This window comes from Dysidea avara, chromosome 2 (assembly GCF_963678975.1).
Source record: "Dysidea avara chromosome 2, odDysAvar1.4, whole genome shotgun sequence".
NCBI lineage: Eukaryota > Metazoa > Porifera > Demospongiae > Dictyoceratida > Dysideidae > Dysidea > Dysidea avara.
The window spans coordinates 42537573-42552444 of NC_089273.1; the positions used below are offsets into that span (position 1 = coordinate 42537573).

At 39.0% G+C, this 14872-nt stretch overlaps 3 protein-coding genes and 1 long non-coding RNA gene across 8 annotated transcripts in view; 2 read left to right on the forward strand and 2 right to left on the reverse strand.

Annotated features, from left to right (window-relative positions):
• Positions 1–14872, forward strand: part of LOC136247380 (uncharacterized) — a 177575-nt gene that overhangs the window by 13223 nt on the left and 149480 nt on the right. The gene's annotated exons all lie outside the window — the stretch shown is intronic.
• Positions 538–1707, forward strand: LOC136246326 (uncharacterized). Its single transcript, XM_066037721.1, has 3 exons — positions 538–1002; positions 1087–1201; positions 1232–1707. The coding sequence occupies exons 1-3, from the start codon at positions 565–567 to the stop codon at positions 1705–1707; spliced, it is 1029 nt and encodes a 342-aa protein (XP_065893793.1). The 5' UTR covers positions 538–564.
• On the reverse strand, positions 2050–4003 carry LOC136247375 (uncharacterized). The gene is made up of 5 exons (XM_066039041.1): positions 3597–4003; positions 3399–3542; positions 3173–3346; positions 2867–3048; positions 2050–2819 (listed from the first exon to the last, which is right to left on the reverse strand). Exons 3-5 carry the CDS (start codon positions 3243–3245, stop codon positions 2661–2663), a joined length of 414 nt encoding a protein of 137 aa, XP_065895113.1. The 5' UTR covers positions 3246–3346; positions 3399–3542; positions 3597–4003; the 3' UTR covers positions 2050–2660.
• LOC136246327 (uncharacterized) lies at positions 3270–6375 on the reverse strand. The gene is made up of 5 exons (XM_066037722.1): positions 4778–6375; positions 4569–4727; positions 4418–4504; positions 4082–4367; positions 3270–3346 (listed from the first exon to the last, which is right to left on the reverse strand). The coding sequence occupies exons 1-5, from the start codon at positions 5588–5590 to the stop codon at positions 3270–3272; spliced, it is 1422 nt and encodes a 473-aa protein (XP_065893794.1). The 5' UTR covers positions 5591–6375.

Sequence of the window (14872 nt, forward strand, 5' to 3'; positions counted from 1 at the left end):
AACAGAATTGCAGTCTATTTGAGACTTACATCGATCTGGTCACTGCATGGGATCTCTGTCACTATTGTCTTTGTGATCACCAGATCATAATGAGTGTCATTATCATTAAACTTTACTGCAAATTTTGCAGAGTTAGAATACATAACAAAGAGGTGTGATTACGAAATTCAAATATGCTGATGGTTTGGCAGCACCCCATGCTGCCAGGAATAGTAAGATTACAAAAGTTATTTACAATTACAGTAGCTATTTAGGCTATGATGCCTACACAAGAAGGTCAACACATTTCCAATAGAAGTTGCCACTCTATACCAGCTGCTGCAACCTATAGTCTGACATCAGTTTCTGCCATCCCCGGCCAACACACTATACTCGTGCAAAGCCGAGTACTGTGAAGGTTCCAGCTGGGTTTAGTGACTGAAAATGTACATTTTCCATTCTACTATACAAAAATTGATTAACATGTGTAGTAAGTAGGCAGAGGAGGTAGGACAAGCCCACGTGCGACATAAAGAATGACATAAGGGATGACGCAATTCATCTGTGTGCTGTGTCGGTAATTGGATGCCTAAAATTCCAACGCACGGCACGTTTAATAGAACAAGATCAAATATGGCGATGTTAATAATCGATGATTCATCTCAGGATTCCCCAACCGAGTTACCGACGTCCTTGGATTTACCCGAGTCCTTTGATTCGCCAGGAAATGATTCACAAGGACCCTCTGACCCTAACAGTATGGGAGTGTATCTTTCACAGAAGTCAGCTCGGTATAGTGATGTTGGTGTGAACTTGAGCGAAGATCACAACGTCTGTGTCGTGGCAATAGGAACAAAGCTTTTGTACGTGTTACCAGGATTTGACATTCTTGCTGTAGAGCTTCGCCACATACAAGTGAAAGGCTCATCGAAAATGGGAAAGCCTGAGGACACTTTTGATTTGTTTGTAAGAAATAATTTTTCATTGAGCAGAACTTACCCTTGTGAAATGTCTCTGAAAGAAGTAACAGTCATTAAGGTTAGATTCACTATATTTATTAATCACATATATAGTACAAAAATAATTCTATATATATTTGTTTTGTAGAAGGAAGATTTCAAGTTGAGTGTAATTACGGATGAGCTGTGCCTTCCACCACAGGGTGTTGTCACGGTTTGGGAGTGGGATTGGATAGAAGATAGTAGCGATGCTGCAATCACTCATGTTTCAGAGACTGAAGCATCAATCACTTATGTTTCCGAGACTTCCTTGGCAGCAACAAGCTTAAGTGACTCTGATGAAACCAACTGTTCTACAGAGAACCTTCAACCTGGCCGTCAGACATCAACAGTAACTTTTAAATGTATTGGCACACAACACGATAAACATGTACAGGGCACCCTTGAGGTAGTTAGCAACCACTTGGATGAAGGAAAAGAAGTACCCGTTAACATATACCCTGAACCGACCAACCCACGTGACACTAAGGCTGTAGCATTTAAATGTTGGATAGAAAATGATTGGCACAGGATAGGCTATGTTGTTAGTGAGGCCCGAGATGAAGTAAATGATGCTCTCCAAAATGGAAAGATACTTGAAGTAAAATTTTCCTGGGCAAGATATCTATTAAACTGGGTACAATCTGGTCCAGGATGGTATGCTGGTATCAATATTACTATAGCAGGACAGTGGAGTACAGCAGTTCACCGTTCCGCAAGTTCAAGATGACATTGTTGATACTTTCTTTGTTTTTAGTTTTGTGTTAATGTACTGCATGCATAAGAATGTTCAAATAATACAACAGAACTATGAGGTGGGGGAGGAAGTTCCAGTGGCACATTGTGGAACTGGGGCCTGACTGAGAGGCTACCTCTGACTGGCATGGTAGCACGCCTTGGCCCAAATGCAGCAGGTTGTTCTCGTCTAGGAACACGTTTCTTCTTTGGTGCCTTCTTTGGTGGTAAGTCAAAGTTAGGTAATGGTTCTTCATAAAAACGAGTATGAGAAGAAGTATGATAAAAAAAATGGAAGGTCAGGGTCAACTCGTTTCACAAATTCTTCTGCAAAACTTTACGAATTTCAAACTTGACTTCCTTGGTTGAAAAATTTTGTCCAATAGCATCTCTCATGGTACTGAAAAAACACTCAATGTCATCAGTGCTACTAGCCCGGGGATGTTCAGTTGGTCGCTTGGCATCATAGCACTCTCGTCTATGTCGTTCCCTTCCTTCAATATTAGTGATCAATGCTGATAGAGTTTCCTTTGAAAATCCCAGTACCTCTTTCAAGCTCCTGGATAAATAACAAACAGAATGAATACAAGATATATATAGAAAATATTTATTGGTACTGAGCAGTCAATCAGTACTGTATGTTTAGGAAAAAAGACAAATTTACATTAAGACAATTCGTTTTACACATGCTTGATCAATTTTATATGTAAACAATCCGTGATTTTTTTCTTAAAATTCATACCTGTTGACTTCCAGCAAAGCAAAATTGTATGATTCTTTGTGCCAAGGCATCAAATCATCTAGAATCATATTCAACAGATTGTAGTTGTACTTTGAACGTGTCAAACTTGAGAGACCACGTTCATCACTAGCTCTTCTCCAATTGCAGATAGTCTCTATGTAAGTTGCCTCTACATTATAACCTTTCTTCTTCATAAATGCTACCAATTAGGTGGAAAACAGACGCTCTGCATCTACTACAGACTGCTTCCGTGCTCCTGTAAGTGCTGGGTATGTCAAACCAGAAGTAGGATCACGGAGAGCTTCAGTATATCGTTCTAGCTTAATCTTCACTGGTCCTCCACTTCTGGTATGACTAGCAATACGCTGCATTAAATAATACAGAAATGATGACTGCTAAATTATACCAGTACCTTGATTAAATGAGCCTCATCTTCCCACTCATAAAAGATGGTCTTGGTTTCAGGGTGCTCTTCTGGAACATACAGGTAGGTGCAAAATGGAACCCCTTGTGCCTCATAACATCGAAGAGTGTGTGCAAACTCAAACTGAGCCAATATTGATCTCATCTGTTCCACTGGCCCTTCACTTTCACCTAGAATTAGGAAACAAATAAACCACTAAAATTTTGCATGCTGTGTAACTATAGTAATCAATCATTTAAAGTGATGAAGTACACAAACTTCCAAATCATCAGTAATGGGTTCATATCCACATACCAGACTTCCAGGTATGAAACATATAGCCAGGTGGAACAGTCCTTGGCCTCAAACGTTGCAGTATATCTTCCATACTGATTCCTTGTTCTCTCCAGTTTCATATGTCCTGGAGAACATTGTGGGGTACTGATTCGTTGTCCAACTCAGCTACAACAGTGCCATCAGGGAGACACCCTATAAAATGCATTTAAAGCATCTGCAAGTACAAGTATGACTAGTTAATAACCTTTTGGTGTTAGCATTGCAGTTAATTTCCGGAGGGACATCTTGCTATACTTAGTCCGCATGTTGGAGCGGATCTGTAATACTGATAATGGACGTGTATACCCCTTACTACATAAGTAGTTGAATTCTCCATCACTACTAAATCCTACATTTCATCATCTTTTATAATTACCATAGATACATGCAATTAACAAAGTACCTGAGACTTTCATTCCTAGGGATATCATCTTCTTGCACAATTCAGAAACAATTCTTCTAAGATCAACTTCTTTAAGGCCAGCATATGGAAACCACTGCACTGGTAAAGCATAAGGTTTCTTGTCGTGTGCATCTGAACTTATCATCAGTACGAATATGTGAGTGGCAGGTTCCCTTTTGAAGTGTACAATTCTTTTAGTCAGCTCACGGAGTCTTTGTCTGATTTGGGTAAGTTTTCTGGGAGCGTTTGATTGATAGAACAACTCAGATGTGCATTTATTTATACAATCTGTCAGATCACTGTACATCTGGCGGCATTCTCTACTAATGTTTTTCAACTCCTCAATATCCCAGGATAAATTGAACATTGTCTGATCAGTAGTACCACCACTTTTCAGCTTCTCCTCATAGGTGTACAAATCCTACAGTACGTAGTTCTGTAGGATTTACTGCATTTAAATATCATACAGAATAATGGCTACGTACTGGTGGATATAAAATCAATATCTGAAGAGATAGTAGCAAGAGCTTTCTCAAGATCCTTTCTTATAAGAGATATATCAGAGGTGTCAAGTCCAATCTTGTCAATCCAAGTTAAAGTGGCCTGAAATTCGGCATACTGGTGTTGGAGTTTCCCATCATTCAAATCTACATCGCCTGACCATTCACCAACCACTGACTGCCATAGACCTTTAACAACATCTGTCCCATCACCCTTGATCCACCACCTAGCTGTTGGATTCACCGACACAAGTTTCTTAAGCACTGTTACCTGAAATTTATTACACAGTACACCATATAACAGTATACATTGATATTTACTTGTATTTCTGGTCCAGTACTAAAATCAGTTGAAGCAATGTCTCGACATAGTGTACGCTCTGACAATCCTGGAATATTCACCAAAGCCTAACAGATATGCAGTTATGTAACATCTTTGTAGTAAAGTTTACATGTGTGCTTATTTACTAACCTTAGTTGGATCTGTAGAGGTGCATTGTTCCAATATCATATTTGCTTGTGCCACAGGTTCATGACTCCACATAGGTCCTGTAAATACCTTACACCATTTAGTCCCAAACAGCACATACATTGTCTGTAACCAAGACCAGTAATCAGGAGGGCAAGTTATCTAAAACAATGCAAATGGTCATCATTCCTGTGACATAAATCCGTACGTACCTGTTTAGCTGATGATGAAGTGAAGAACTGTACAATATATTCTATGAGACCCATTGGCATTCTCTTTGCTGGCAGAAGCGAATCTGACTGATCTGATCTCATTGTCCCAAGTGCTTTGGCCAGCAGATAGATCACATTAGTTCGGTCACATTGTTTCAGATGTGCCATTGCATGCAAACACAGTTGTAAAAAGTCACTAGGAATACACCCTGCATTAGTATTTCTCATCATAATCATGCCAAATAAGTTTGTCAACACTGCACATTGTTCATCACATGATAACATCTCTAATTGTTCCCAGCAGGATTTCTCGATTTCTTTAGGACCTGGTTTACATTTTGAAATACTACCAGATGAGATTTCTGACAGTACTTGTCCTACTGTTATTGTCGAGTTGCTCTGGGATGCTTGTGAACACAGTGGTGGTGTACAATTCCATGAGTTGGAGGTTGTTGACAATGTTGTTGAAGACAATGTTGCAAGAGGCACTGTCACGCCAGTGAATGTTGGATAGGCTGAAGTGCCAACTGGAAGTAGTGCTGACAGTACATGTCCTACTGTCATTGGTTGATTATGTTGAAATGGTGCTGAATGGGACAAAGGTGTTGCTGAAAAAGATGACGTCGAGACTACTGTACAAGTTAATGCACTTGGCTGAGTGACAAACGAAGCTGAGGAACAACTTGAAAGCTGGGGAAAACTTGGCATAGATGATGCTAGCTGCACATTAGACACATCTGGTAATGATGAAGTTGGCAACATTATGGAAGGTACTGGTAGTTGAGACGGCAACTGTGAAGGAACATTAGGCATTTGCAAAATGGCCAGTGGTTGAGAAACAATTGGTGACACTTGCACAGACGTTCCTTGAGACAATGACTGATAACGCTTTTCAGCCAAAACAGGAGATGAAAACTGTTTGGCTAAAACATTCAAAACCCTTGCTCTACATGAAGCACCTACGTGTATCTAAAAATTACATGTTATTCAGGTATAAATTTTGCTAACCTGTTCGGCGATTGGCAGACTGAGAATGAAGTTGAACAAAATTCGCAGCATCCACCCAGAACTTTTGGTGCTTGTGAGATACCCAACTCTTCCCATCAGTATGGAACATAAGGAAAATAATAAGTGCGTGCGTTTCTTAATCCAGCCATTTCAGGTGCTCTTGCTCTTTTCTAGGAAACAGTACTCTTCGTTTCACCCCACTAGGCTTCCCATCAGGTAATCTGGAAGCAGACCGCCTCTCAGATCGCTCCAATTTAGGCGTTAGGCACAATTCACGCATTCTACCGACAGCATTAGTCAATTCTTCCACACTTACATGAGAGACACCTTCTGTAGGAGTAAAAGGGCTCTTGCTATCAATGTCAGAGCTGCTGCTTGAGTTGCTATCCCACTCCATCCCTAATTAATGCGCTCTGTAAAATAACTTTCCCTACAACTGAGGTTCGGAGAGGTTCGATCCACGAAGCAATAACAATAAACCTAATAGACGTAGAGTGGCAATCTGAGCGTTAAAAATCCAAGAATTGAGTAGGTTTAACGAACAACGGTTAATACAATGCTCGGACACATAACGTAATTTACATTATGCAATGCACATGGGCTTGTCCTACCTCCTCTGGTAAGTAGGTATACTGTTACAGTAGCCATTGTCTTACTTAGTATAGAGATCGCTTTTCATGTTGGTTGTTCGGCCTCTCATTTCTTCCTGGACTTCTCTGTTAGCAAGAGCTATATAGATGACACAAACAGTAGACCAGTAAGATCTGGAAGTTTTCGCTGAAAGTACTTAAACAAAATTAACTGAGATGACATTTAAAAGCTGTAGCTACTGTATAAGGAATGCATCACAAGCGCAATTATTTGTATACGCAAATTATTCATAATTTGTCGTTTTAAATTTTGTTGATACAGCCAGGTCCAGCAACGAAATTTTTTTGATGATGGATTTTTCTTGATAACGGTATGTCATCGAAAGAGAATATTTATGTTAAAATTATCCAGATGTATGGGCAGCTGCTACATGATTTTGTATAACTTTTTAAAAATTGTATTGATTTCATAATCAAACCCACAATCATTTATAAAATGTATGTGTATATAAGGAATTCAGTGTTCTTGAATGTTATATCCATCAATAGCACAGATGTGCGTTACTCTATAATTTTTGGAAAGACTTTACTGTAAGCACAAAGTCTTTAGTATCATCATCAAGTTGATTCTCATCGAAGATCATCTAATTTTATGCTTTTGTACCATTGTGGCAAGGCTATAGAAGTAGAGTATTTATGGAGTGTCTTCTAGTATAGCTAAAGGTATAAATGACCTCCATTGTGTGATTGTTTTTATGATCCCAACTATGTGCCCAGGGGCGTAATTACAATGTAGACAGGTGAGGCAGTTGCCTCAATATTTGGAAATTGAACTGAGAATCTAAGAGTAAAATTGGACCTTTTAGATGTATTGAAAGCTTGTATTTACAAATTTTATGTGTTGTGTAGTTCAACGTGTATCAATAGTAAAAGTCCATCCAGGAACAACTCCAGCTTGGGGTTTCTGAGGCTTTTCAGAAACTGGTCAAGCAAGTTCAAGATACTCTAATAGAACACTCACCCTGAGATATTAGCAGTCAAGCACATTGTGATGATGTTTGTTCCACCTCACATGGTGTCCTGGGAGCTTATCACCAGGCCCTTAGCTTGACATGCTCTGCATGCTATCAGAGATAGTAGAGAACCTATGATATTAGCCATATGGCGTAATATGCTATGCGTATAGGTGCTGCTGTTAATTTGCTGTAATAGTATTGCTTCCAGATTCATACTTGTAAAACCAAATCTTCAAAGTTTCTTGTGGGAATACCCCAGCCTCTCTAGCTGGATCATACTATGCATGCAAGTGTTGCTTCACATACTAGAGTGCAAGCATCATTTCATGGTCCATCATAAACAGTGCAATGTCTGATTCACATATTTAAAATTTCTAGCTATGCCTCTCATGTCATATTGTGCGTATACAGGAGCTTATAAGGCGGCGAAGGAGCATGAAACTTACGTAGCTTGCTGGATGCCATCAAAATCCAAATTCATTAGCGATTAGTTTCCATATAAGGAAAGTAAAATCTCATTAATCGACGCTGTGTACTAATTTGTGCACGACACTCGTAGCAATTTATTCAAAAAACGTGACGTAATTTGGATTGTGATGGAACCGAGTTTCATGCTCCTTCGGCGGCTCATAAGCTCCTGGTAGTATACTATTCCTAATTCAGTGATGGGTATAGATGAGTTTACTTATTTACTTTTTTTATAGCATAACTGGTGTAGCCACACATAGGACAGTGTTTGGGTTTAGCTGGGGGAATGGGTAGTGCTGCTACTACTGTTTATAAGAGAATTGCTTCCCTACTCTCTGCGAAGAGGGAACAGTCCTATAGCATAGTGCTCTGCGATATATCGGTAATACTGTTTATTGTGATAAATTATCATAACTGATTATCATACCATGACAGCATTTGATAATCAATATATCAAAATACCTGTATATCGATGAATACCGGTATAGGATTGCTTTTAACCTGGCCTTTGGTGTTTAATTATCCAATTTGTTGATGGTTTAGCAGATACGCCCTAAACAAAAACTTTAGGTTGTCACATTACAACACATGCTTACTTGTACTGAACTATATATATTTTTGGTTTTTGGGAAGATACCACTTCATACTATATAGGCCCAAGAAAGGATGCAATAGTTACAATAACAAGGTAACTATATACCGATATACCGCAATATTTTCCTGTTACTAATACCATGTATTCAAATTTCAATACTGCCGAACTCTACTATAGCGTGGTGATGTCTTGGCTGAGGTGCTCCATAAGTTTTTCCTTGCTGTGGTGTGCTATAACCTGCCTACGTGGTGCTAGATCCATCCGTGGAAGCCCAGTAGTGATTGGAGCACTTGACCTTACAACATCTGAATGTCAGGTATTTCCTTCACATTAGTTTAACATCTTTGTCTAGCATCTTACCATCTGGTGCTGGAGGTGGTGGTAAGGAGTGCTGGTCACCCCGGGGAAAAAAACCCACACATACGTACTTTATCATAAGAAAGAATGGTACCTGAGTTAACATTGTCTGTTGTTAACATTTTGTCTGTTGTTAACGTTTTGCCTGTTAATTACTGACTGGAATGTGAAGTGGTCATTACGCTTTGCTTTCAGCACGTTACATAGCACTACAAACGGAGAACAGTAGAAGAAGTGCCTGTGCAATTAATTGTTTGTAAATTTAGGGAAACCATCGTGCTACAGTGAATTGACACCTTGGGCTGTTAGCAAAAAGAATTGGAATGCAAAGGAGGACAAGTGTAAGTCCTTGATGCATGTGTAGTTTGTACTGTGGTATGCCAAAAGGCACCTGTTGGGCTGAAGCGACATCAAACAATGAAAAATCAATCCTGTATTCTTATTCATTATTGAGTTACGCTTGTCTGAATGCGTTATTTAGTTGGTTGGTCTGTCTGTCAGTCAGCAAATCAGTTAGTCAAAATTCCACTATATATATATATTATATATATATATATATATATATAAAGTTGATTGTAGCGTTTTGGAAGCAATTCAGGCTGTAATAAAGGCGGTTTTTGAGTCATAACCAAAACCCACAATCAATTGTGTAATGTACTTTTATATAAGGAACTCAGTAATCTCGGCAAAGTGTCTGGTTTAGCTAAAAGATAGATTTTTTTCTATAATTTTTGGCAAGACTTTTTTGCTGTAAGCATCAAGTCTTTTATTCTGATTGCATTGTTGATTTGCATCAAAAATGTCAAGCTATAAGTGTAGATGATCTCCATTGTTTCATTGCTTTTATTTCTATGATCCCTACTAAGTGTGAATGTAGTACCTAGTAGGGGTGGGCAATACCAGAATTTTTCTTCAATATGATTCCAAGTACTTTTGTCATGGTATTGATGAGTATTGTGCTCCTACGATGGTTACTCCATCTACATAGCAATTTTCAATTCATTCCATGAAGCGGTTTACCCTGCAAGCGTGACAACAAATCGATCTTGTTTTACACGAATAATTGGTCATAAATCCTGAACCATTTATCACATTTGCACTAAATTTGATACTAGGATTCACCTTTGGACTCTCTTTCTGTGTGCCACCAAATTTCAAGGCAATTGGAGCACGCCTTTGCATTTTATAGCAATTTTTGCAAGTATGCAAAAAGACTACGAAAAATACAAAGCAAAGAACGAAAATCAAACTTTTAGCAGCTCGTGTCTCGGAAATGGCTGGAGCGATTTCTTTCAAATTTGGAATGTAGACTCCTCTAGCTGGCGGGCAACTCTGTACCAAATGTGGTTCCAATCGGATAAGGGATCACCGTAAAACAAAGGTATGAAAATGATGTTTTCTTTGACGGCTTCTTGGGCCTCACGACACTATCGTGTGTCTTGATATATATTAAAGTTGATAGCAACGTTTTGGAAGGAATCCAGTCATTACTTAAGGCAGTTTTTCAGTCATAACTAAAACCCAGTTTTTAAGTCATAATTAAAACCCAGTTTTTGAATCATAACTAAAACCCAGTTTTTGAGTCATAATTAACTAAAACCCAGTTTTTGAGTCATAATTAACTAAAACCCAGTTTTTGAGTCATAATTAACTAAAACCCAGTTTTTGAGTCATAATTAACTAAAACCCAGTTTTTAAGTCATAACAGAGAAATTGAAGTTATCACAATAATATGTGACCGGATCTGCGAAAACCTGACATAATGGCGCAAGCCTAAATTTTCAGTATAAGCCATTGATTTGTAATGGGTAAAATATTTGCATAACCGAAAAAAAATCGTAAATTTTTTAAATGCTTTGTTCTTTGTGAAGGAAGGGTCCTATGATAAAAACCTAGATATCATCGTATTTGCCTACTCAAAAGGAGTTCAAAAATCTGTTTCTTTGCAGTAGACTAAAGGATACGTAAGTTAGGGGCATTTGTTTACGTCACGTCGAAACGATCGTACGCGATCGATTTTTCTTCACTGATTTCGTCTCTGTATGCAGTGAAGAATGGTAATAGAAGAAAAAACTTACCCAGTAATGTACCCCCTATTCATGGTGAACACAACGGTGTAAGTTGCAACTCTGTACTGCTTTTTATTTTTAAGTTACAGCCGTTTTTGTAAGCGCATATAATTTATTTTCCCAATACTTGCTTTACAAATCGATCTTTCTGTTGTTGCTACTTTATAGGACTGTAACTCCAAACGTCGTTGCCATACGAGACTGAAACTTGGCCAGAGCATACACTTGGCTAAGTAGATTATAGATATTCAATAATAAAGAATTTGAAAAATTCGCCATTATGTTGGGTTTTCGCAGATCCGGTCACATATTTATTATTCAGTGACAAGCTACTTATTGATGGCACCTTCCAGAAGAAATATTAGTTGTAGAACAACAGCCCTTAAAATAATTTCACTCCACTACGTTAAGCTTTCTCACTATAGAGAACGTCAAATGTGTGATATTCAGGATACCTCAAACTATCGTGTTTCTTGCTGTGGTATTGTAAATTTACCAACATAATTATGGTACTGAATATTTATTTACATTAATGTTACCTGGATGTATGGTCAGCTGCTAGATGGTTTTGTTGTCATAAGCGAAACCCACAATCAGTTGTAAAATGTACATATATATAAAGAACTCAATAACCTTAAACAGTGTAGTTCTATATTTGTTGAAGTTTGGATTCATAAATTTTTGGAAAGACTTTGCTGTAAGCATCAAGTCTTTTATGTCATTGCAAAGTTGATTCACATCAAAGATGTTTTCCTGATGTGTGTGTGTGTGTGGGTGTGTGTAGTGTGTGCATGCATGTGTGGTGTATATGTGACCCTTTGAGCGAAAACTGGTTGTTTTTATACACATTCCTTGCATTCCATTTTATTACATAATAGTTATACAGGCACAATGTGGAGTCTATGAAATTTATAAACTCAAAGACCCGAATCTGTAGTGCATGAGCAAAGCGAGGGTGCTACTAAGGGCTTGAGAGTTTTCATAGACTCCACATTGTGCTTGTATAACTGCTTTAGATTCTATTTTACATTACACTCAGATTACTTACCTTGTCCATGGCTGTTTCCACTGTAATCTTGGCAAAAGTGACTGGTTTTCATATGATAATACTAGCGCCTTGGCAACTACGCATGCTCACGTGACAAAATAAGTTCCCTTGGTACATCACTGCACGTGAAATATGCATAGTGATTGGATAAACCTAGAATTTGAGCATATGTTAAAGGCGTGGAGTATATTAGAAAACAAGGTGGAGTGTATGCAATTTATTACCTACCCAAAACAACCTAAATAGAGTCTGATTCTCTGTTATCTTTAGTAACAAAGGGGTGAATTAACAGCCAAAGTTTCAACCTTTTTGTGATGAACAGTCTTGGAGGTATAGCACTAGACAGTTGGAATAGTGGTAAATTCAATTTATACAGCAACAATATGGCAAATAAATTGCAGGCACTTGTTTAATCACTCATAACTGATTACCAAAACAAGCTACAAAGACGGGGTTTGGCTCAGTCTGTTCACCATGAACTGGCAAATTGATCAAGGTATAGTGTTTTCCCTGTACGTTTCTGTGTGACAAAGAAGGCTACAATGAAATGCTGGCGGTAAACTTTATTCCAACCGCATCATAAAGAAGCACCCTTATCTCATGTGTCTTACACTGTATAAGCATGAAAAAAAGATTTACTTACTCTTAGTGACAAGGTGAATCTGATGTTGCGCAGGTTTTATTGATTTGAGCTTTGTTTCAATGCATATGTTTGTCATAAACATTGCAATGTCTGGTTTACTTATTTAAAATTTCTAGCTATGCTCCTCGTGTTATAGTGTACATCTACCGAGTGTATAACTACTTTTTAATCCCAAAATCAGTTATGGGTGTATACCGAATCAGTGGCGTAGCCAAGGGTAGGCATGTACCCACCCAAATTTCCCTAGAACAGTGGCCCCCACTGGCTATTGCTATTGTGAACCAGCGTTGAAACCGGGTCGGGTCATCCGGGTCACATTTTCTCCGGGTCATCCGGGTCTGACCCGGTTTACAATTTATCCGGGTCTGACCCGGATTGGATCACGTGAGAAACGAAATTGTTCGTTTGACGACGTGGAACTTATAAACGCTATCGCGTAGCTCTTTCGTGAACCACGCCCACTTATCGCATTACCAACATATACTCAGCCACGCCTATTTGTTAGTAAGTGCAGTATGTAGCACGAAACTGAGGGTATCTATGGTGAGGGGTAGCTATTGTCAGTAGGTGAAGACCTTTTTTTTTTTTTTTTTGGTTGGTCTTAACCTACAGCTAGGCTGAAGTTGCAATATTTACTCAACACGAATCGAACACTCAAAATGTAGACTCGTTCGCTCACCCGAGACTAGCCGAAACACGTCTCGGCTTTAATTAATCCGGGTCACATCCGGGTCACATCCAGGTCTGACCCGGATTGCTATCCGGGTCAGTGGGTCATCCGGGTCAGCAGTAGTGACCCGGTTTCAACGTTGTTGTGAACAAGAGACAAGTAGTGCATACGTATCTTGGAACACCATATTTTCATTGTAAATCAGCAGATGATATTGATTTAAGTTCAGTAATTACATCACTTGATCTGAGTAGTTTCAATGCTTTCTATTTAATATGCAGCATCATGTGAACTAAATTTTTAGCAGGTAAACAGAAGAACACGAGGAAGGAGGGAATTCAGTCTATTTTTTCATTCCCAGAGTACTAGCTAAGTTGTGAGTGACAGCATGGATTCTGTAGTGACCTAAAGTGATAGACGAAATTAAATTCTCTGGTGTTGGACAAGTTGGTTGGAGATGAAAGATTCAGTGGTGACTGAATTAAGCCATACGACTATTTTAAGAGTCAGGCTGGAATGTATAGAGTTGTGTACAAATGCAGATGAGCTAAAAGATAACAAGACAAGGAGTTAGTTTTCAATTCTAGTTTCTATGTCATTCATACAGTAGCGTTAGACCAGTAAAATAAGCTGCAGGAATAGCAGTGTAGTGTATTATTAGCCAGCTAGATACATTTATGCACTTTTGAAATAATGTTTAAATGGAGTTTAACTAGTTAACTAGGTTAATGTTGCAGTTGAGCATGCATGAGTGTATTATGATAGTGACTAACTCGAAGCTCCACCATGACTGGAGGGAAGATTGGGAAGGCACACGCGTGAGAAAGGTTGGCAATAATTGGAGAATAACATTGCGCATGCGTTACAAGAAAAAGGCACGTGGAGAGGTGTTAGAACACATGGTGCTATGTGGCATAGTGAATCTTGTCCCACCCACACCACTCCCCTCTACCAACTATCTCATATTAGTATTTTAGAAGACAATAATCACAAAGGGATTGTTGGGTGGGGTTTAATGTAATGTATTGCCCAATAAAAATTAAATTAACGGGGGTGTGGGGAGGTGAAGCATACACCACAGACAGTCCCAGCAGGGAGCTTAGTAAATCTCCCCTTTTTTCCCTTATCTTTTCCATCTTGAGGCTAGCTCAGGGTGTGACAGTGCAGGGTTTCTATTAGGACAGTTGTGGCATGCGGAAATTCTTGTGGCTTCAGAGAATGTTAGAATCCCCAAGCATTCCTACCTCCATAACAGGAGAATCCATGGAACCCTGCACACCTACCAAAACAACCACCATCTGTTGACGGTGGCAACCCGCTCACAACCCGCTCACAACAGGGTAAGCCCTGCTGACCGGGTTAAACTTACAAGCAACATTAAACCAAATGTATTTTAGAGTCCACTAAGGATGGACTCACATTTTGTGCTAGTATATTTGCATGTGGTGAAATGTGTGGGAAAGTGTGCCCACCCATCCCTGAAGGCCTGGTTACGTCACAGGACTGAATTAGGGATTAAATGTCCACTAGTATATCTGCGGGTGTAGGCAACCTCATTAGTGTCATTACGCTTCACTTTCAGTTATGTTTAGCTACAAATAGAGAATATTGTAGTAGGGAAAGTACTTCTA

Excerpts from the sequence above, each read along its gene's own strand:
- LOC136246327 (XM_066037722.1), bottom strand. The coding sequence starts at position 5,590 with ATGCCTAATGTTCCTTCACAGTTGCCGTCTCAACTACCAGTACCTTCC. Across the intron at positions 4,368-4,417 it reads GTACTGGACCAGAAATACAA|GTAACAGTGCTTAAGAAACT; the intron begins GTAAATATCAAT and ends AATAAATTTCAG. Across the intron at positions 3,347-4,081 it reads TATTGATTTTATATCCACCA|GGTGTCTCCCTGATGGCACT; the intron begins GTACGTAGCCAT and ends TGCATTTTATAG.
- LOC136247375 (XM_066039041.1), bottom strand. The coding sequence starts at position 3,245 with ATGGAAGATATACTGCAACGTTTGAGGCCAAGGACTGTTCCACCTGGC. Across the intron at positions 3,049-3,172 it reads GTTTCATACCTGGAAGTCTG|GTGAAAGTGAAGGGCCAGTG; the intron begins GTATGTGGATAT and ends TCCTAATTCTAG. Across the intron at positions 2,820-2,866 it reads ATGAGGCTCATTTAATCAAG|CGTATTGCTAGTCATACCAG; the intron begins GTACTGGTATAA and ends TATTTAATGCAG.
- LOC136246326 (XM_066037721.1), top strand. The coding sequence starts at position 565 with ATGCCTAAAATTCCAACGCACGGCACGTTTAATAGAACAAGATCAAAT. Across the intron at positions 1,003-1,086 it reads GTGAAATGTCTCTGAAAGAA|AAGGAAGATTTCAAGTTGAG; the intron begins GTAACAGTCATT and ends TTTGTTTTGTAG. Across the intron at positions 1,202-1,231 it reads TAGCGATGCTGCAATCACTC|ATGTTTCCGAGACTTCCTTG; the intron begins ATGTTTCAGAGA and ends CATCAATCACTT.